The sequence below is a fragment of the Tauraco erythrolophus genome, chromosome 7, assembly GCF_009769465.1.
Source record: "Tauraco erythrolophus isolate bTauEry1 chromosome 7, bTauEry1.pri, whole genome shotgun sequence".
NCBI lineage: Eukaryota > Metazoa > Chordata > Aves > Musophagiformes > Musophagidae > Tauraco > Tauraco erythrolophus.
The window spans coordinates 63,548,672-63,569,978 of record NC_141471.1 but is presented as its reverse complement, the minus strand read 5'-3'; the positions used below and the strand labels follow the sequence as shown (position 1 = coordinate 63,569,978).

The following is a 21,307-nucleotide window of genomic DNA, read 5'->3' as shown; positions in this document are numbered from 1 at the left end:
CCACTCTGCAAAACACTCTGCAAAACCCTTGCAAAAACACAAGAAAGTAGTACTACAAAATACAATTACGTGATCTCTTGATCTTAAACTTTTGAATCTGCTGTAATTAAAAAAAGTAATACTTGGTATTATATTTCAAGATAAAGAGAAGCCAGTATAAAAGGTCTGGACCATCACTGAGCACTTTGAGTCCTTCCCAGTTTCACACTTGTTCTTTCAGAAGCAATAAAAAATAGTGCCTTTGCGGCAGAAGTATCAGATCCAAAGACTGAATTTCTATTGCTATTAAAAATATAAAACAAATCAAAAGTATACAAACTGATGCATGGATACAAAGTCAGTGATTGAGAAAGAAGGATCAGAAGTCTGCCCACCTTTAATAACTGCAACAGATGAAAACTGACTTTTAGCAAGGAAGTTTTCCAATCCTCTTATTGGCATTTGAAATAAAGCTTTTGAAAAATACGCTGTAAAATGTATTAAGTGTTTATTGATGAATGTTTTGAAAAACTAGATTAGGCATTCCAGGTTTTTTAAGGTGTTGACAATCTGTTTTACAGATGCGTAAGTAACAGTTTGTACCGAAAATATGTCGTTTTCAGCGTTAACAGTACAGACAACTGTAAAACCGAGGAGCATCACACGCAGTCTGCAAGTTTCTTCCTTTCTTCGAATTGTTTGTCTACTGCAAGTGAAAGACCCTGAAGAAACGTTGTCATTGTGACACTGGGGGCCTGAAAATGAGAGAACATTTTGTTAGACTCGCTACAGCAAGAGGCACACATAGTATTTTACGTATGAATCACAGCATTTTAAAGAGAAACATTTGACTGCCGTGTTACAAAAATTTTCAAAATGCTAGAAAATATAAACCTGCAGGGTTATTTTAAACCAGCTAGCACAGTAAAGTCAAAGTCAAGCTATGCAAAGTTTTGAGTCAATCACTATTACTGTGGACTGAAAAAGGTTTTTAACAAATTAGTGTTATTTATAAAGTGGCAGAGGGTTTTCTTTCAGCAAGAAGTGATCAGAGAACCAATGTCAATGTCCTGTCACAACATTTAAATAAAAGTAGAATGCTGTTGGACAGATCAATCCCACCTGTCTTCCTCAATCTCGCTTTAAATTACGGGCAGCACAAAATTGTTTCAGTTTACAAAGCTACAGAAACAGCGCAGTTTAGATTAAAAGGGGGGTTTAGGCCCAATCTTCTACTTCGGGCAGTGTCCAAATGTCTTCCCACATCTCAAAACCAAACCAAAATATAATGAATAAAATAAACTTACTTGAATGGAATAAACTTACTTGAATATAAAGTGCATGTGCTAGGAAAGGAAGTTTTCTCAGGACCCGGCCACTAAGACCTTCACTTCTTCTACAGCAAAACAGAGAGAAGTGCTGCTTAAATGCTAAATATCCACTCTTGAAAGTTTAAGACCTTTCCTTTTCTGTGTTTCTTCCGTAAGTTACTTTAAAAAAAACACAGATCATGATTCAGCAGGTCACTTGCAGCACTTTTAACAGAAGCAGGAGGTGCAAAGACAATGTCAGCCCGTGGGAGGCTGTGCAGTACGGAAAAGCAAGGGGACAGAAACAGCCCAGTCACGTTTGCAGGCTGGAGCTCCACGTCGCTGTGCTGCATCTCATGAATCTGGGGGAACATCTACCCTGATCTAGGTGGTCCTGCTCCGGCAGGGGGACTGGACTAGATGATCCTTTGAGGTCCCTTCCAATCCCTGACATTCTGTGATTCTGTGTATGGTACAGACATAACCTTCCGTCCACGCTTGGAAAGCACCTGAAAAATGTGTTTTGAAGGCTGGACCTCACGGCCACTGCTTGTCTCCTTCTTCCCACCACTTACGCACAGCTTCCTTTATCTCACCTACTCGACGTATGTTTCCATCTCTTCCAAGCACCACGCTGTGTATATGGAACCCCAACCCTGGGAAAGCTTACTTGCTTTTACTCCACTCCTCACTGGTTAAGACTCCACACTTCAGGAACAGAAGGAAAACACACTTTCCTGACTTTATGAATGTTATATTTTATTTTGTTCTATAGGGACCAGCACTTTGGAAAAAAGTATTGCTTGATATTGTGAACATGATTCTTATTGTTTCAAGAATTGTTATGCTGCTGTGAAGGACTATTTGCTCTACCAGCATACTCCACAAATCCTAACACTCTCCATTTACACTTCATTCCTTTCCCCTTTGCTTGTGTCTGCTTCTACCTCGATGCTAAAAACTGCCTTAGTAAATTGCAAGGCATTCCAAGATGCTTTCTTAGCGGGCACTAAGGCCAATGCCATTTCTGCTAAACACCATCACAATGCACAATATCCACTGAAGTCTAAGGCATCTCACCAATCCAGTCAGCAATTTGTCCAGAGGACTTCAAAGAGCAGAGCAGAAACCAGAAGCAGTACAAAGCCAAGCCAGATCTGAGATTAAGAAATGTTGGCAAACCCTTATCGCTTCCAGGTTTTTTTCCCTGAAAGGTTCTGCACTAACCCTAACAGAAAAAAAAATTGAGACGTTTCAGAACTCCAGCTGTTGTGAAATTAAACTACTTTTATACATCATTCCACAACTCATTTTTTATATATATACACACATATACATATATAAAACCCACAGAATTTCAGAATCTTACCTTGAGATTTCTTTTAGTACGAGGCTTAACCTGGACACATTATTTTCTACGAAGCCTATCATCTCTAGTTCTCTAAGTGTCAGAAGCTGCTGTCGAGGATATATTATTTGACACTAGAAAGAAGAGTTATACACTGTTGCATGAAAAACTTAAACACATTCAAAATTAAATTCTACAGGAAGAGTGGAAATACAGAGAAGGAATGAAGATTGTGTATTTTTGTTATTTAGGAAATATGATTATAAAGTCAAATTAATTAAAATGGGACATTTTACAGTCTTGCTTTCAAAATATTACCTTCATCAGTTCTTCCAAGCAAGAAAGATATATTCTAAATATTGCTGCAGTGGATGGAGGTCCAATGTATTGCTTTATGTCAGCCCTGTCTACAAAGGCCATGTCAATTTTCTCCGTAATATTTGAAGTAGTCAGGATAACTACATTGGGATACCTTCAAGATAAAAGCAGATTTTTAGTCACACGTGCAAGAACTGTCTCCTTTTGTGACTGGCAGATTGCTGCCTTCTTTCTTATGACTCAAGCCATTCCGTGCCACAAGCAGTCATCACAGCACTCTTGATACAAAGCTCTTGGCGAGTTATCAGCCATAGCTGATAAGCTGGTATTCCAAGTAGGAACTGAGATTTAGCAGGAATCCTGCAACTCTCAATTCGCTTTTGCTGTTGCAATAAAATGAGTTTACCTTTTAATGTGATCGATTTGTGTCAGTACAGCATTCACCACACGAATAGCATCCGAAGGCTCGGTGCCTGCCTTGAAGGCACTGCGGGCTGCTGTGAGGCTTTCCACCTACAAAAAAACAAACCAAACCATCAAAACACAAAGTATCAACCTCAGTTCAAGAAGGACAAGGAACTGCTTGACAGAGTCCAGCGCAGGGCCACAAAGATGATGAAGGGAGTGGAGCATCTCCCTTCTGAGGAAAGGCTGAGGGAGCTGGGTCTGGAAAGGGTGACTGTCATGAGGATGGAGCCAGGCTCTTCTCAGTGGCATCCAATGACAGAACAAGGGGAAATGGATATAAGCTGGAACACAGGAGGTTCCACTTAAACATGAGGAAGAACTTCTTCCCAGTAAGGCTAACAGAACACTGGAAGAGGCTGCCCAGAGAGGTTGTGGAGTCTCCTTCTCTGGAGGTGTTCCAAACCCGCCTGGACGCGTTCTTGTGTGATCTGATCTAGGTGGTCCTGCTCTGGCAGGGGGATTGGACTAGATGATCCTTTGAGGTCCCTTCCAATCCCTAACATTCTATGATTCTATCACCAAAAAACCCACAAAAGATTGCACACTGGGAGTGCTGGCAGCAAGCAAATAACTCGGACAATACACCTTCAGGTCCTTGTGTCTGGCATCTAAAACTTCATATTCAAAATCCTGCTAAGTAGGAATTTACAGGGAGAGGGAAAGGAATGTCAAGGAAACAAAGCGCAGTGACTGAAATTCCTGTTTAGGCACCGGAATGGAGGCTGTTTATCATCTGAATTACATGTCAGGGGTGGGGACACACACAGCTCACTGCCCAGAATAAATAATACATTGAATTTAGAATGAGCTTCTCCAACACAACAAAGCTAACGCGGTACACAGTTACTGAGTTGTTGACGTGTGCAAGTCTGAGAGAAGCTGGACAACCAACTGAGCCATAATAGTGCTTTTTAGAGCTTCCCAACGGACCTAAGAGCAGAATTAACATAAATCCAGGCTACTTTGAAGTTTAAAACAATACTCCACTTGTAAACACGCAGCAGAAAGGGGGGTTCCACCAAGAAAGGTTTTGCTTCGTTTTCACTGGAATTTGCCTGCTAAATCATCCTGTGTTCCTCCCAAACCTCTCAAATCTGCAGCAGTCAAGATTAAAATTCACTCTTCTGCACTTTTAAGTTATGTAACTTACAAAAAAGCATAAATATGCTTTTATTCTTCTTTCCAAATAAGCATTATCACAGTTCCCTCCCATCGGTTTACTTTTTGCTACATTTTATGTACATCAGTGCCACTAGAATCGTACCTCGTCAATCAGGACGAATACAAGAGCATCTTTGTCATCAATTAACTCTTGAATCTTCTGGAACATCTTGGTTACAAGCTTGCCACTCTAGAAAGACACCATATACACATGTTTAACTATTTTCTTACTTATCACACAACTTTCCAAGCCTTACATTATTTAAAGACGGAAATATCTGTTTTTTTCAAGTAACTTTCTAACATATCCTCTATTTAAGTGTTCTCAAACACATTAATTATTCTGAGTAACGTTTGGTGCACACACTTATTTTATGAGACAAGTTCAACAGAAACAATGCAGTTTCTAAAACACAAAGTCTACTTCATTAGCTACATCAATACATACCTCAGAAAACCATTTAGAGAAAAGGCTATGGCTGTTTATCTCAATTAACTGTCCATACCTATACCTAAAGAACAAAGGGAAAAAGAAGTATCAACTCTATTGTAAATAAAAGTCAGTGATATAACTTCCATAAGTCTCATTACCTCCATTTCAACTCTGAAATTCTGTGAATTAGTACTTCAAATCACTTACTTTTCAAAACATAACACCTGGTTTGAGTTTAATTGTCATTTCCAGAAACGTGTCTCACTGGAATTTGTTGTATTAAATTGCTATCAGGATTCCTTCATTAGACCAGGTGCTACTTAAACATAGTTCAAGTAATAGTTACCGTGCTCATGGCCTCCTCCTTCTGCTCGTGTGAGATTTTGTTCAGTATAGCAAGAACACATACAAAAGCATGAAGCTCAGGCTTACTCAGCTCTGCATGGATATCCTTAGGACAAAGCAGCTCAACCACAAATTATATATAGCCCATGTTTATATTAACTTCAGCTTGGGCTAGAGTCAGATCACTCTGATAATTACACATTATTTATGTTACACCTGGTATTTTACACCGCATTTATTTTTTATATAGGTTGCTATGATGTTTAAGGCTAACTCTTACCACTTGTCGGATACACAGACTGGTCTCTGCTGACTGTGGCATTCAGACAATCCAAGTACAGAATAAATTGGTTGGAAAATCACTACCTATTACAAACGGGCTTTCTTGCACATGAAGATACAAACAGCAGGCTCGATACCCTGTGATCCTTTGTCCTCTAATATTCACTGATGTACAGTGTGAGCACAAAGAAATGACTACATCGCCACTGGAATTTGGTTTACATACCTAAGCACAAATAATTGCACACGTTAAAAGGCATTAAAATATCCTAACCAGTCTCTCTATCAGGTCAATTTTATTGCTGGCCAAGTGCACTATAAAAGAACTATGAACATTAGCACTTGGCACCAGTTACCTGCAATCAAATATCAACTATCTTTGGGCTACTGAACAGTCAGCTCAAGTGAAAAACTTCCAAAAACAGTCACCTGTACGACAGTCGAATTGTCAACTTCTGAGCCAACGCTTTACAGAGAGAAGTTTTCCCAGTTCCAGGAGGGCCTGGTTTGAAATCAAATCCATGCATTACACAGAATCTGCATCAGATCATTAATGACACGTAACATATTTTAGCTACTGTATTTCATTACAGCACTAGCTGTACGATAAAACCACAGCAGACAGTGACTGTGAACAGCAGGGTGTTTTGAGAAGGTTGCTTGTTCCACTACAGTCCTAGGCCTGAGCTTTGAATTTACATAAATTTGCAATCATTAGTGTAGTTAGTGTAACAGCCTGTATGCAGACACCGTAAAGTTAAAACACTCAAGAGCCACAGAAGCAAAGCGCAGCATCCTAGCAGGGCTGATGCTTATCAACATTTCCAAAAATCAGTGCTATGCTTCAACTTCCACCTTCCTGAAACATACTCTCCTAACGTGCAAACCAGAGACACATCATGCCCAATTTGATCAGCTGTTCACCTTCCGAGAAGTCTCTGCCTTGGGGTAACCCAGAGCATCTTAGGAAGCATGCTCTGGGACAAATCAGAAGTCTCGACCTTAGGAAGTATGCTCTGGGACAAACCCTTTGGATCTGCCTTGAAACCCTACGGAAGAGCCACACAGACTTTCTCCAGGCAGACAAGTACCAGCAGAGTTAAACAGAGTAGGAATGTATGGAAGATGATGTGTGGCTGCTAACCAAACCGGTAACATCAACCAGATGACAGTACTGGATTATCCAAAGCCAGTACTGCCATTACAGCATAAACGTATTTTGTGCTACAACAGTCATCGATTTTCTGGTGTTAACTCCTTTGTGATGACAATAATGAGCTTATTCCTACAATTAAATGTATCTAGCATAAGGATTATCGGTCTGAAATCAAGCTTTCTCCACAAAAACACCCTGCAGCTTCTCAACTGACAAACAGTTCTAACTGAAGTACAACCAACACTCATGACAAACATTTCCACGATGATCTTTTATTTTCAAATACTGGTCTTGATAACAAAATTGATAACAAAATGGTATCAATAGCAAGCTGCATTTTGCAAGAAAATGCATTTGGCTGATGTTGATCTCAATCCTGGTAAGCTAGGGCCAACTGAGGGCTACGGCTTCTCCGAAACAGTAATGCCTACCCTAGCGAGAGTGCTGCCTTCACACTTGGCAACAGAACACACAGTGTCAACAACACGACACACGGGTTGATTTTCCAGGTTCTTCTAAAGTTTTTACAAAGCTGTAACTAACAAATTTTTTAATACGGTGACTAATACACGGCTCCTCAGTGTCTGCACTGTTTTTGTACTTTATACAAAAAAAGCAATAATGTAACTTAAAAGTGAAAATTATAAAATCCCAACTATTGTCACTGCGTTATAAATTTTAAAATTTAAATTCCTGCAATATATAGTACATATGAACATTGACTTGATTCAGACATCGCATTTCATCTACGTTTTTATTATGGAGAGAATACTTCTCTGCTGCTTTTGGATCATCTAAATTTCACTACACGGAAGTGCAATACGAGTTTTTCCAGAAGGGAAGCATAAACAGATAGCCAATGAATACACTTGGTTTAAGACAGATCATTTTTACCATGCAGCAAAACAACTCTGTTCCACGATATCAGGTTGCTGTCAACGTTTTTGTCAGAAAATAGTAAGGTCGTCGTCACATAATCAAGTAACTAATTGAAGAGGAGAAAGAGATACACAAAAATTAGACACGTATCAGCAAACACAATTAGAAGCAAACTCCTAATTATGTCTATTGTGTGTTCTTAACAAAGAAAAAAGTTGAGGTCATGTCTTTTAGTCATAGGCAATTTTTTTTTTTTGCAAAGGCTGGAAATTCATTTCCTTCCTGCCAAATAGCATGTACTGGGCACAAATGGAGTTCCAGAACTTTTACATGAATAAATGAAATGCCTTAAGGAAGTGAAACTATTTTCCTTTTCCATTGTCCCACTTAATAGCGTGTCTTTAAAACACAAGCTGCCCAAGCACAGAGCCAAAGACTCAAATGTTTAGACATTCTCCATCTACACATTTGTTCGGTTTGCTACAGTCAACCCACTAAACACAGGATTTGCTGTCACATTTCAGTTCCTTTCTACTGAATCATTTGTATCCACTACTGTACGGAATTTGTAGATTGGTTATCCTTCCAAATAAGCGAAGTTGCATGTACTTGCAATGCTTGCTTCTAAAAATAATGCTACTTTAGTTTAGAATTATCTAGAATGAGGAAGCAGAGAACTCTTTCAGCAAAATGAATATCAACCTCAGGTGCGAATCTATACTGATTTTTATCTATAACAACACCTGTTACCATATTATTTTCTGTTGCCGTCCCCTGTAATATGCTTTTGATCCCTATGTGCTCATAGGGCAATACAACAGTATTCCTGCAACATCTCCTGCCCAAGATGGAGCAATTATGCAACACCAAAACCCTGACCTTCACCCAGCATGTTTTTCAGTATTAAATCGACACTGACTGCACCATTTTGAAAATCCACAGCAACATTTCAGAGTCTGTAGAACCCAAGCGCACCCAGTCAGTTCCACGGCTTAAAGAACGAACATCCACCACAACTACTTTTACAGAAGGGGTTCTAGTCATTGAAATCTATCCCTTTTTTCTACCAGCGTACACTTACAGTCAACAGTGATCAACTTGCTGTTATTTAGTAAGTCTAATTAAATAGTCTTGTCGTTTCACAGGTGATTTGGAAAGCGGTTCCCTAAATTAGACAAATGTTGATGTGTTCGTTGATGTTCACCTTATAAATGAAGGAGGACAATCACTGGAATGTTTTGCTTTTCTATAGATGGTTATAAAGACTTAAGTGAGAATACTGCATCTATGGTATTATAAACAAGCTAATGAATTAGTTACTTGAGAGTGGCCCTGAAGAGAAGGATTTGAGGGTGGTTATAGATGAGAAGCTCACCATGAGCCGGCAGTGCGCTCATGCGGCCCAGAAGGCCAACCGCATCCTGGGATGTATCAAGAGAAGCATGGTCGGCAGGTCGAGAGAGGTGATTCTCCCCCTTTACTCTGCTCTTGTGAGACCCCACCTCAAATACTGCGTCCAGTTCTGGTGTCCTCACCATAAGAGAGACATAGATCTGTTGGAGTGTGATCAGAGGAGGGCCACAAAGATGATCCAGGGGCTGGAGCACCTCTGCTACGAGGACAGGTTGCGCAAGCTGGGATTGTTCAGCCTTGAAAAGAGAAGACTTCGGGGGGACCTAATAGCTGCCTTCCAATACCCGAAAGGAACCTACAGGAAAACTGGGGGGTGACTTTTTACAAGAGTGTCCACTGATAGGACAAGGGGAAATGGGTTTAAGTTGAAGGAGAACAGATTTAGATTAGATCTTAGGAAGAAATTCTTCAGTACGAGGGTGGTGAGACTTTGGAATAAATTGCCCAGAGAAGTTGTGGATGCCCCCTCCCTGGGAGTGTTCAAGGCCAGGTTGGACGGAGCCTTGAGTAGCCTGGTCTAGTTGAGAGGCGTCCCTGCCCATGACAGGGAGGCTGGATTAGATGATCTCTAAGGTCCCTTCCAGCCTATGCCATTCTATGATTCATGTCAGATAGAAGTGTACTCTTTTTCAACACGCACGACAAAGGTCTGGATGAGTGCTGTCGTAAGAGTAGAACAGAATAGAATCACTCGTGGTTTTTACTCACATCACAATTACTAAACTTCAGACTACAGTTCCACAAGCTCCGGCAGTTATCATCTCAACCTTTGACGAACACACAGAGTCTTCAAACTATAAAATGACCCCATGGAACGAACTTCTCAATGCCTTACCAGCACTCACTGGAGTTAAACAATCCAATGTGCACATGTATGACCAGTAACAGCACTGGCTGATGCTACTGCTGAGCCACAGAACTCTCCAGCTGCTGCCAGAAACACACCGCTCAACTGCCACTCCTTTCTGCCCAGCCTGCACCCACCACTTCTGATACATGACCATCACCTCTGGTCACAGTGGACCAACTAATGGGACAAAACCAGGTGGAAATAAGCTGAACACTTTTAGTGATTTAGATTCCTCCGTTAGTTTCCTGCGAGGTAACAAGAGTGCCAGGAGAAGGGAAGCACTGCAAGCACAGCTGATAGCAACACGCTTCTCTTTTAGCGACAGCAAGCCGCCGAAATTGCCTTATCCTTGAAAAAACCTCACACCAAAGGCACAACAGATCTTCTGGGACCTTCACAGTGGAGAAATAGAGAACTGATTGGAAAGAACGCTGCATACATTTTTTTCTGAGCCTCTTTTAAGTTACTTTTTTTCACCAATTTGCTTCTCCCCTTCTAGAAAAACATGCAATTAATGCATGTTTTGAAACAAGGTGCAGTGTTTTGGTAAAGTGAATTTCTACCCTGTTCTACAGAACATTCATTGTTTTCTCCACACAGGCGGATGAGAACGTCTGAAGCAAAAGTGAAAATCTTCAGAGGAGTTTTAAGTTGCCAACAAAACAACACCTTCAGAAGTTGGACTTCTGATTTCTGTTAAATAAACCAATGCATATGAAGAAATTCTTTATAGTTTGTGGCATGAGCATCACTGAACCCAGTTTCACAGGGGAACTGAGATTTTTTGCAAAGCTGACTTCACAGTAGTATATATTGATATGTCTGAGATACGATGCTTAATCTCAAAATGTTAGCTCTGCCTTGTTTGGTAGGTGCACATCAGAGAAGTATGTAACTATCAAAAACGTATTATAGAGATTTTTTGAGCTGGTGATTTCCAAACAACTTCTCCATGGGATGAAGTAAACTTCAAACAGGCTACATTTCAACTCTTACTTCTCCCCAAGCAATTTTAATTGTTATTCATGTTCGACTTACGTGTGATTTTACTTCAGTGTCATATATAAGACTTTCCCAAAGGCCATGGAATTCAGCTGCAAAAGCAACACATCATATATACCTGTTTAGGATAAATCAATCGGGGAACTTGTAACCTACCATTGCAGCACAAAGCCATTTTCAAATTATTGTCAACTAAAATTAGAGATTAAGAACAGACATCAGAGAGCCATTAAAATATATAGAAAAATAACATGAGTTATTTTACTCGAAATGCAAAAACTACTTTCTGACAGACAAGCTCAGCAGTTTCACAACTTCTGTTTCCTCAAAGAACTGTGATGAGAAATTAATGTTCTTAACATGAAAAAAAAATATCACTCTACTCTCAACAGGGGATGGAACTACATTTCTCCAAGAGCTATGAAAAGTTGGGGTGGGAAGAGGGTTCTAAGCAAAATTTTATCACTGAGCGGGTTTTTTTTGTTTGTGTTTGTTGTTTTTTTTTTGTTTTGGTTTGGTTTTTTTTTAACGTCAACATGTAGAGGATGAAAAAAGCACGTAGCTGAATAATGCATAAAAACCCAAAGTTGTGATTTGGGTATCAATCATTTCTAGCAGTTAGTTTCTAGCTTTCAGCAAAGAAAAACAAAAAAGACTGAACAATTATAAACCACAGTAATATGGGAATAATGTCAAAATATCAGATTAAGTTCTTCCCTAGGAGAAATGTAAGATAGGTGTTTCACAACATGGAAAGAGCAAGAAACGTCTCAGAATCACTATCTCTTTGAGCTTAAGCTCACACCTGTACTTCTTGCAGGCGCAGAATGCAACTTCTCCAAGCACAGGGCAGTAACAGGCAGGCCATGCTCTACTGTGGTGCAAAGCCTTATTCTTCTTTTCAGAAGACACTCTGAGGACTCAAAATCTCTTTGTTTGTTTGTTACAAACACAAGAGCAGCACTGTCTTGGGGGCCAGAAGCCAGCAGCGGGCTCTGGAAAATGAATGTTTTAACAGACAAGTTTCTTGTGGGTCTCCCAATAAAAATTTAGAATGCAGCTTGCAGGGTTAAAAATTCGCATCCTTCTGACTATGACTACACATTTTATTCCACAAGGCCAGTTACTTCTACACATCCACAAGCGTTACAGAAATAAACGATGTGTTGGGGAATCACCTGTAGTAGTTCAGTCAAAACCATAAAGTCCAAATATATTGGTCCCATTGAAAAAGGACAAAGTAAAACAATTTATACAAATAACACCTTTAACAGGTAACCCTATAAACACTTTTAGCCTTTCCAAGATTTTCTTTCATTCTAATTGCTCTAGACCTTCCAGAAAAATCAGGAGTACCTGCTGGTAGCACCCAGTGGTTAGCTGCAATGATATCCTCATTCTCTTCTTCCAGGTTTTCAGAGCTTGGTCCTTCTTCATTCAGATGAAAAATGTGAAGAGAAAGACTGCTTTTGCTCAAGTCAATAGGCTAGAATGGACATAAAAATACTTTTAATATATTGTGTTTCTCATTCAAAGCTAATTACATACATAAGAAAGTTACAGTCCTCAGGTGGCATCCAGCTTTGAAGCCTACTACATCCTACTACAGCAGGAAGACCACGATCCAGCAACATGCCCTTGTGGCCAAGAAGGCCAATGGCATCCTGGGGTATGTTAGAAGGGCTGTGGTGAGTAGGTCGAGAGAGGTTCTCCTCCCCCTCCACTCTGCACTGGTGAGGCCACATCTGGAATATTGTGTCCAGTTCTGGGCCCCTCAGTTCAAGAAGGACAAGGAACTGCTGGAGAGAGTCCAGCACAGGGCCACAAAGATGATGAAGGGAGTAGAGCATCTCCCTTCTGAGGAAAGGCTGAGGGAGCTGGGTCTCTTTAGCTTGGAGGAGACTGAGGGGGGACCTCATTCATGTTTATAAATAAACATGGAAAGGGTGACTGCCATGAGGATGGAGCCAGGCTCTTCTCAGTGGCATCCAATGATAGGACAAGGGGAAAGGGATATAAGCTGGAACACAGGAGGTTCTGCTTAAACATGAGGAAGAACTTCTTCCCAGTAAGGGGAACAGAACACTGGAACAGGCTGCCCAGAGAGGTTGTAGAGTCTCCTTCTCTGGAGATGTTCCAAACCCGCCTGGATGCGTTCTTGTGTGATCTGATCTAGGTGGTCCTGATCCTTTAAGGTCTCTTCCAATCCCTGACATTCTGTGATTCTACTACTTCTGTTTCAGACCTTGCTAAGGGGTGTAGGTCCAAAAACTTAGCCACCTTCTCCTGGCTATACCAGTCGGCCTAATAAAAGATACTACGTCCTCCTATAGACCTTGCCTTGCTTAGTCCTCAGGCGACCACTAGTCTGCCTACAACGAGTTCACAGGCCTACGAGCAGAGCTGTACATTCTGGACTGTGAGTACCTGTCTGTCTTTCAGTTTCAGCTCCGTATCCACAATCGAGACGGACTGCACGTTGCTGTTAAGGAAACCATCATCAAACTCTGTCCACTTGTAATCACCAAACACGATGTTATGTCTGTTCAGCAGCTTTAAGACGCTCATCCTGATATCTTCTTTCTTGGCCGCACTAACAAGAAAAAAAACAGCATTGTTTAGGGCACTGACATTTATAAGGAAGTATGAACTTATATTAGAGTGCTTTATTTCATACGCTAAGCCTACATGGAAAACAGCTTCCATCTCACAAAAAAGCAAACAGAACAATCCCAAAAATCCCCAAAATAAACCACTCCGCAAAACACAGCCCACGTGAAAAAACCCCTAACCCACTCAATCCACCCTGTAACATTATGCAGGGAAAAAAACCTATCGAATTCAGCTCATTTGCAAAGCAGCAAGTTTGACACTTGTTTTTAATTTGTGCATTAAAAGACACAAGCCAAAGAATACCATTAGCTGGGTTTGCGGCCACATCAGGGGACACAGAATGACACAGCTAGAAGATTTCAAGAACGGAGATCAGTTATGTACTCTGTGTCTCACTAGGAAAACCAGAAAAGCTCACAGCCAAGCTGCTTGACTGAATTTGGCACACTTAGCTTAGAAGCGCTACTACGCTTTCATGTTTGAGGACTGCTGGCACCTCAGGATGGGGACATGCTGTAAGAATTCCAGAAGAGACAAAAACCTACCGGAAAAGGATTTCCATTTTAAGAATTTAGAAAGACTTTAACCTAATTTTGCAATTTCAGTGATGCATTCTCAGTGCAAAGTCCTAGTTCCTTGTCTTTTAAGCCTGACAAAAAGAGAGCGGTGGGTATTTTACACCTTGACTTCCGCAACACCTCAGACATACTCTCCCCTAGTATCCGGACAGCCAAACTGGTAAGATAAGAACTGGACAACACAGTGGCTGGACCGTCCAGCTTTAAGGGTTGTGATTAGCAGCACAAAGACTAAGCAGAGCTGCCAATAAGTTGGGTGGGGAAAGGTGGGGTGGTGGTGTCAATATTGGGACAAACGCTGTTTTTACATCTTCATTTACACTCTGGATGGTGGGATGGAAAGCAACCGCAGCAAGTTTATGGATAACACCAAAGAAGGAAGAGTTGTCAACACACTAGGGAGCAGGGCTGCCATTCCGAGGGATCTCTGCAGGTCGGAGATATAGCTTGACAGGAACCTCTTGAAGTTCAACAAAAGCAAACGTGAAATCCTGTCCCTGCCTCTGCTGCCCAGACAGCAGCACGGACCAGAGCCCAACAGAACGGAAAGCAGCTGTGCAGAAAAGGCCCCGGCGGTACTGGAGGGCAAGTCGGCAACGGGTTTGCAGAACGCCCGTGCTACAGATAAGGTCAAGTTTATTTTAGGCTGTGCTGGCAGGAGTGCGAGCGTTAGAGAAAAGGATTCTTTCTGTCCACTGGCTGCCTGCGAGAGCACATCTGGAGCGCTGCACGCAGCCGTGGGCTCGGCTGTACCAGAGGTAACAACACACTGAAGTTGGGAATACGGCCACCGACCGGTTTATGGGACTGGATCGCACGGTGCACAAGGAGAAGCTGAGAGAAAGGGGTTCGTTCGACCTCGGGAAGAGACACCCGTGTGGGAAGTCACGGGAGCGCCGAGAAAGGCGGGCGGACAAAGGGCTGCAGCGAGTAACGCCCCGATCGGACGGACCTGCTCGACTTCTGGTGGACTTCCACATGGACCTGGACGCTGTCGCAGACGTTGGGCAGCGCCTGCTTCAAATCCCCGGCGGCTTCGTCCATCCTCCGCGCTCCTGCAGGGGAAAGCGACACCGCGGAGAAGCGGGCTGTCAGCCGCCGTCACGGCACCACCGGTCTCTGCCGGGGCCGGGGCCGCCGCCTCCCTCCCCTCCTTCAGGACATGGCGCCGCCCGCCACAGGACGCGTCCCGCTCCTCCCGCCGCCGCGGGGAGAGAGAATCACCTCACGCCGGACACGGCCCCGAGAGCGGCGGCCGCCGCGCAGCTCCCCCGTCCCCTCCGCGCCCGGAATCTACCGCGCCAAGAAGAGAACAGAGAACGCGAACGCAGCGGAACGCCGCCGCGGCCGTTTCGTAAATGGCGGGCTGGCGAGCGGCGCGCCCGCCCCCTCCGCCGGACCCGGATCTGGATCGGCATCTTCTTCCTCCGCGCCGGAAGCGCCCGGGGAGGGCGGGACGCCTCGGGTGGGGCCGGCTGCGCCATGGGGAAGAAGCACAAGAAGCACAAAGCGGAGAAGGCGGAATGGCGCTCGGCCTCCGCCACCGCGTACAGCGGTGAGGACCGGGGGCGGCACCCGGGAACGTGTCTGCCCCCCCCGCCTCGCTCCTCCCTCCGTGGCGGTCGGCAGGACCCGGCATCCCCCCGCGGGCTGGGGGGCAGCGGCGCGCCCGGACGGAGGGAGAGGCCCTTGTCTGAAGGCGGGAGCTGCCGGGGGCGGGCGGGCGGCCCGCGGCCAGGCCGCGGGCGCCGTCCTCTTGTCGGGAGCGGGCGGAGGAGGAGCCGCGTGAGGCGGGGACGGAGGGAAGGGGCGCGTTGCGCGGCTGGCGGGCGGCGGGAGGGGATGCGGGCGCGTCCCCGCGAAGGCGGCGAGCGCCGGTGCGGCGGGGCGCGAGCCCGAGCGCGTTCCCGGTTCGTGCGGCTGTTCGAGGGGTCGCGGTCACCGCGCCGGTTTGGGGTCGCTCGGTTTCGCCTCACCCTGACAGGATCTTGGGATGTTTTCAGGGAAAGCCGGGGAGTTGATTCCGTACGTGCTACAGGTTCGTGGGAAGCGTCGGTAATTGCTGCGCGCTGCCACCTCCGCGTGCGTTTATGAAATGTTTTGCTTCTTCTGATTTAGATTACGTGGATAAGCCCTTGGAGAAACCTTTAAAGCTGGTGCTTAAAGTCGGAGGGAGTGAAGTGACTGAACTTTCTGGGTCAGGGCATGATTCTAGTTACTATGACGACAGATCAGATCATGAGCGAGAACGGCATAAAGAAAAGAAGAAAAAAAAGAAAAAAAAGTCTGAGAAAGAAAAAGAAAAGCATCTAGATGATGAGGAACGAAGAAAGAGAAAGGTAAGCTGTGTTTTTTTTAGAATTCAGGCATCTCTGTCATCTTCGTACTTGCTTATCAGATCTAAAATCTGGCACAGAGTACCAGAACCATTTTATTTTATTTTTATTTTTTTGTATCACTGTTGCAAGAAGGTTCTTGTTTGGAGGCAGCACCTCACAAATGTAGAAAACCTCTCTGTGTGCGTTGGTGTATTTCTCCCGTTCAAAACAGATATCCCCGTGATGATTTTTCAAAGAAAGTAAAACCTTGTTTCTGGTAACTGCTTGTCTTCCTCATCGTTTGCTTTGTCTGTGGGTGTGCCTACTTCTGTTTTGAAGTTGGATGTTTTGTATTTTAGCCAGGTCAGAAACATGTTTTGCTACCTTTTGAGGAGGGTATTTCCAGCTTTTCAAACAAATGCAAATTGCATTTCTCTTCCTGAGATATGCCAAGTTACTGGACATTAAGATGGGTTATATTTGCTCACAACAGCTTTCCAAAATCTGATCTGTTGAGTACTGTGGTACAGTGGAAAATTTTCTTTGTAAAAACATTTTCAGATGTTTCAGTTAAGAGGATGGCTGGGTCTTGAAATATGGTAAACCAGCTGTCTTTAATACAAGATCTTGCAGCATCAACTCAAATTATTTGTTTTGCCTCTGCTAAATTGTGGGATGTTTTTGTTTGGATTCCCCCCCCCCCCCCCCCCCCGAACTTCATTATGAATGTGTGTAAAAGAGGCTAACAAATAGATAAGTGACAAAACTGTGGTCTAAATGAGGTTAACGAAAGTATGTTTTTCTGTGCAAATAGGAATAATGACCGTAAGATTATAGGAGTGATTCAGGCATGTCTTTGGTTTGAGGCTCAGGAAGAGATCATTAGTTGCCACCACTGTTACAGAGCGTTTCTTATGGTTCTTTGGTAGGCTTCCGAAATTATCTCTTACTTGATTGATTCTCGTTTAATGCACCAAACAAAAGCAGGTTGATCAAAGCAGAGCTACAGAGTGACCTTTACTGAATAGTAAAAGGACTTCTTTTACTCCCTGGTGTACCCTATTATCATGCAATTTAGCATATAAATATCTTCAGAGTTTAACAGTCTTTTTAGTAAAAGTACAGTAATGAGAGAACAAGAAGCAAAAGGTGAACGGTGTTAGTTTTAATTGGAGAAGAAATTCAAAAAGTAGCAGTGAAAATGTATGCACTGTTGTTTAAACCATATTATGGCTCAGATGTAGAATAAGTATTCTAAACAAAAGATTGCTGTCTCTTACCTTTTGGTATGTGGGATTGCACGTTCCAAGTACATTCTTCTAAAATCTGTCTTCCTTCTGCGGTGCTAGGAAGAGAAAAAGAGGAAAAGGGAGAAAGAACAGTGTGACACTGAAGGAGAAACTGATGACTTCGATCCTGGGAAAAAAGTGGAGGTTGAACCTCCTCCAGATCGTCCAGTCAGAGCATGCAGAACTCAGCCAGGTGAGCAGTGTGGAAAAATTAAATCGTCTTGGGTGTTTTTAACAGCACGCACAACAGAGTTTGTCAAAGGTATCAAAATGTAAACATTTCCACGAGGATTTGCTGAAATCTAGAGACTTTACTTTTTCCTAACATTCAGAAGTCGATGCTGTCTGAAAAGTCAGTATTCCTCTTGGTGCTTCTGCGTTTCTCATAAGTTTGTTTTCATGTGACTGAACTTGGCGAGGACATCTGTCTCTGGCTCCTGTTGCTTGGCAGGATAAAGCTAGAATAAAACTATTATTGTGTGCGCTGTTCCCTAATTCCTTCTCCTTAGCATTTCTTCAGCACTTACAGAGCAATGGGCAGAATGTCTGAAACTTTAATTTTGCTCGGTTCCAGGGAAAAACATCTCGTGGAGACTGCTAGCTGTTGTTACAATCTCTTTTTATAACCTATGAAAGTTTTTAATTCTAGTATCTCAATTTCCATCAGAAGGATGGCAGTAAGTTGTGATAGGGTGTCTCTGAAGACCACAGTCCTCCCAGGTGTAATTTACCAATCTTCTTTAATTCTCATCGCCAGCCGAAATACGTGTCGATTGTGGCGAACGGATTTAATCCGTTCGGATTTTGTCATGCTTTCTCTGCCTCTAGCCATCGCTCAATAGTTAAATCTCAACGTTACCCAGTGGAAAATTTTACTTACAAGAATTTTTGAGTATGTCATGATCCACAGTACGCCTATACCTGGAAGTGGAACTCAGTAGCAAAGAGTTGGCTCTTTAGGACTGCTGTGAGCCTTGTTTTTGGAACACTGCCCGTTGACTGATCAAGTAATTTATTGAGGAAATTTCTAGTTATGACTGCACATTACATTGAGGAATAGCGTCCATCAACTCTCAGGGTGACCTAATCGAGGTAACTGAAGTTCTCTGGTCAAAGCTTTATGTCTCTGGGTAGTCTGGAGCCTTGAAAAACTGACAAGCTAAAACCTGATCTCTATTGACGAGGCTTCTGTTTCCATCTGCTTGGAAAATCGTTCGAAAGCACGGAAACTACCTTACCACTTCTGGTTAAGAAGGGAAGCATCTCTCCGTTATCATCACGAAGAGTTGGAGTTTTAATTGTAGATTTCAGCGTGCTGCTGCTTTAGTTTTTGAACTTCACACTTTAACACCAGTCTCTCTGAAGTACGTGCATGGAACCAGTAATTAACGTGTCGTGTTTATTGTTTAATCTGTACAGGAGGGGAAATCATAATCAGTACCTCTCTTGTCAGCAAATCTGCGTCTGTTTGTCGTTCTCTTTTCTGACTGAAAAGATTCAGAGAAGCTAATTACATGGGGGGTATGGTAAAGAAACCATTAAAATTGCACAGATAACATGTAAGAATGTGAATTTCCCAACTGGAGTGTTTGAACAACCAAGTTTCACTTCTTTATTCCCTGTAAAAATATGTAACACCTTGTTTTCGCCTTATTAATACATTTTCTTAAAACTGCTAGACTTAGCATTGCATCTGATCTAACGTCTACTGGTTTTTGATGTGATAAAAGCTCAGTAAGTAGTAAAGGAGATTGTGTTCTTAGTAATCTGATGTGCTTCTGCTTTGAAATCCTCGTCTCATTGTCCTTCAGACCAGCAGAAGCTGTGCTCAGAGTTAAGAATTTCTCTTTTGCACTTATATTTCTAAATAAACAAACACACTGTTTGTTTCATTGCAAACAACATCGAAACAAATTCTGTTTCATTGCACTTATCTGTGTTTCTGTCTCAAACTGCAGCTGAAAATGAGAGCACGCCCATCCAGCAGTTACTGGAACACTTCCTTCGCCAGCTTCAGAGGTACTGTGCCAGCGGTGTCCCTTGCATGTTTATGTGTGTTACTTTACAACGTCTTATTCTGGTTTTCTGCGTGGAAATAATGCCCAAAGACTGGCTGTGAGATGTTTGGTAACCTTGGCAACCGTGCCAGACCTGAGAGTTTTTCAAAATGGCTGCCAATTACGCAATTCTGGCTTTTGGCAAGGAAGAGTTTTGGGTAGAGGATACATTGCCATTACAAATTTATGAAATATTAGTGACTTAGTTTAGGAATTAAAAGAGCAGTAGGAATTTTAATAGATTAGAAGACTGTACTGTTCTCAGGAAATCTTGTGTTAGCCTGTGTCCTCCATCACATACCAAAGCAAGTTTATACCTGCTTACCTGATCATCCTCTTAATTTGGAAAGGCTTTTTATTTTATTGTTTTTCATAAAACGTTAACCCTGTACCTCATGGGGATTTTAAGAAAAAAAACAAAAACTAAACAAACCAACAAACAAAATATTTCCTTTTCCTTTTTTATTACGTAGCAATAAGCTCAATTTGGAACTCATTCAGAAATATCGCACACTGGTTATTTTTAGAGGAGCATTTGGAGTGTAAACAGGGACCCAGAAGGCATACAGGAAATAATTAAGTAATTCAAGAACTAGCTGAATCTCCTTCAAAAAGTCTTTGTAAATTTTCTAATGTACCAGAAAATTTTTCAAACATGCTTCAGTTTTGAGAGTGCTTTTAGTGTTTTTTCTTTTTAAGTAGTACTTTTCTTGTTATGCCGTTGATGTGGTATAAAAACAATGATCATTTTGTTTGCTGATATGAATCTAAATGTATTGTTTTTATTTTTAGGAAAGATCCTCATGGGTTTTTTGCTTTTCCAGTCACGGATGCCATCGCTCCTGGATATTCCATGATAATAAAGCACCCCATGGATTTTGGTACCATGAAGGAAAAAATTGCAGCAAATGAATACAAATCAGTCACTGAATTCAAGGTGAATTGATAGAGATTTAGTTATTTCTGAACTCTTTAGTAGAAACTGAAGATTCTTCTTAATTGTTGAAGCCTTTCTTAGATTAATTATTTTAATGTGCATTTTTTCAGAACTGAGCACTTTCGTATCTTCTGTGTGTTAGAATGGGTTTCTTGCTTTGTTTTCCACTGCGGGAGCTCTGTAGTTGTCAGATTCTACTAGAAATTATTGTGGAAGCCAAGAACATGCTCTAAATTTCTATGGAATTCGTGCTGCTAGACACAAACATGAGTAAGACTGTCACAAAGACTTAAGTGGTTGAAGAACCTGGAGCTTTTTTTTTTTAAATCTAGACCATCTTAGATTGATTAAAATGCAATTTTGACGTGTCTACAAGAAAACTGCATATAGTGAAGCGTTCTGTGTAAGGTTCAATAACTGCCTGTTTTTTCTCTGTAACTGTCCTGTTTTCCATATAACTTCATTTGGAATGGTCTTTTGGCAGAAACTTATCGGCAAGTTTATTGACAACTTGCCTCAGCTATTTTGTGTATCGCTGTAATCCTTTCTTGGATGCATTGTGGTCTTACAG

General features: G+C 42.2%; 2 protein-coding genes across 7 annotated transcripts in view; one reads left to right on the top strand and one right to left on the bottom strand.

Annotated features, from left to right (window-relative positions):
* Positions 1-568: 568 nt before the first annotated feature.
* Positions 569-15,203, bottom strand: TRIP13 (thyroid hormone receptor interactor 13). Its single transcript, XM_009984326.2, has 13 exons — positions 15,088-15,203; positions 13,372-13,537; positions 12,301-12,430; positions 10,981-11,036; positions 7,695-7,785; positions 6,074-6,146; positions 5,033-5,096; positions 4,688-4,774; positions 3,362-3,468; positions 2,956-3,109; positions 2,659-2,771; positions 1,306-1,375; positions 569-734 (listed from the first exon to the last, which is right to left on the bottom strand). The coding sequence occupies exons 1-13, from the start codon at positions 15,177-15,179 to the stop codon at positions 639-641; spliced, it is 1,299 nt and encodes a 432-aa protein (XP_009982628.1). The 5' UTR covers positions 15,180-15,203; the 3' UTR covers positions 569-638.
* Positions 15,204-15,593: 390 nt separating this feature from the next.
* The window catches only part of BRD9 (bromodomain containing 9), a 28,997-nt gene continuing 23,283 nt past the window's right edge, over positions 15,594-21,307 (top strand). For 5 of the 6 annotated variants that reach the window (XM_086614624.1, XM_086614623.1, XM_086614627.1 and 2 more), the window contains exons 1-5: positions 15,594-15,690; positions 16,254-16,474; positions 17,803-17,935; positions 19,701-19,761; positions 20,592-20,736. In XM_086614624.1, the coding sequence (XP_086470750.1) occupies positions 15,618-15,690; positions 16,254-16,474; positions 17,803-17,935; positions 19,701-19,761; positions 20,592-20,736 (633 nt within the window). In that variant the 5' untranslated portion in view covers positions 15,594-15,617. Of the gene's footprint in view, positions 15,691-16,119; positions 16,174-16,253; positions 16,475-17,802; positions 17,936-19,700; positions 19,762-20,591; positions 20,737-21,307 lie in introns of all 6 variants that reach the window. The other variant, XM_086614626.1, reaches the window with a different exon arrangement.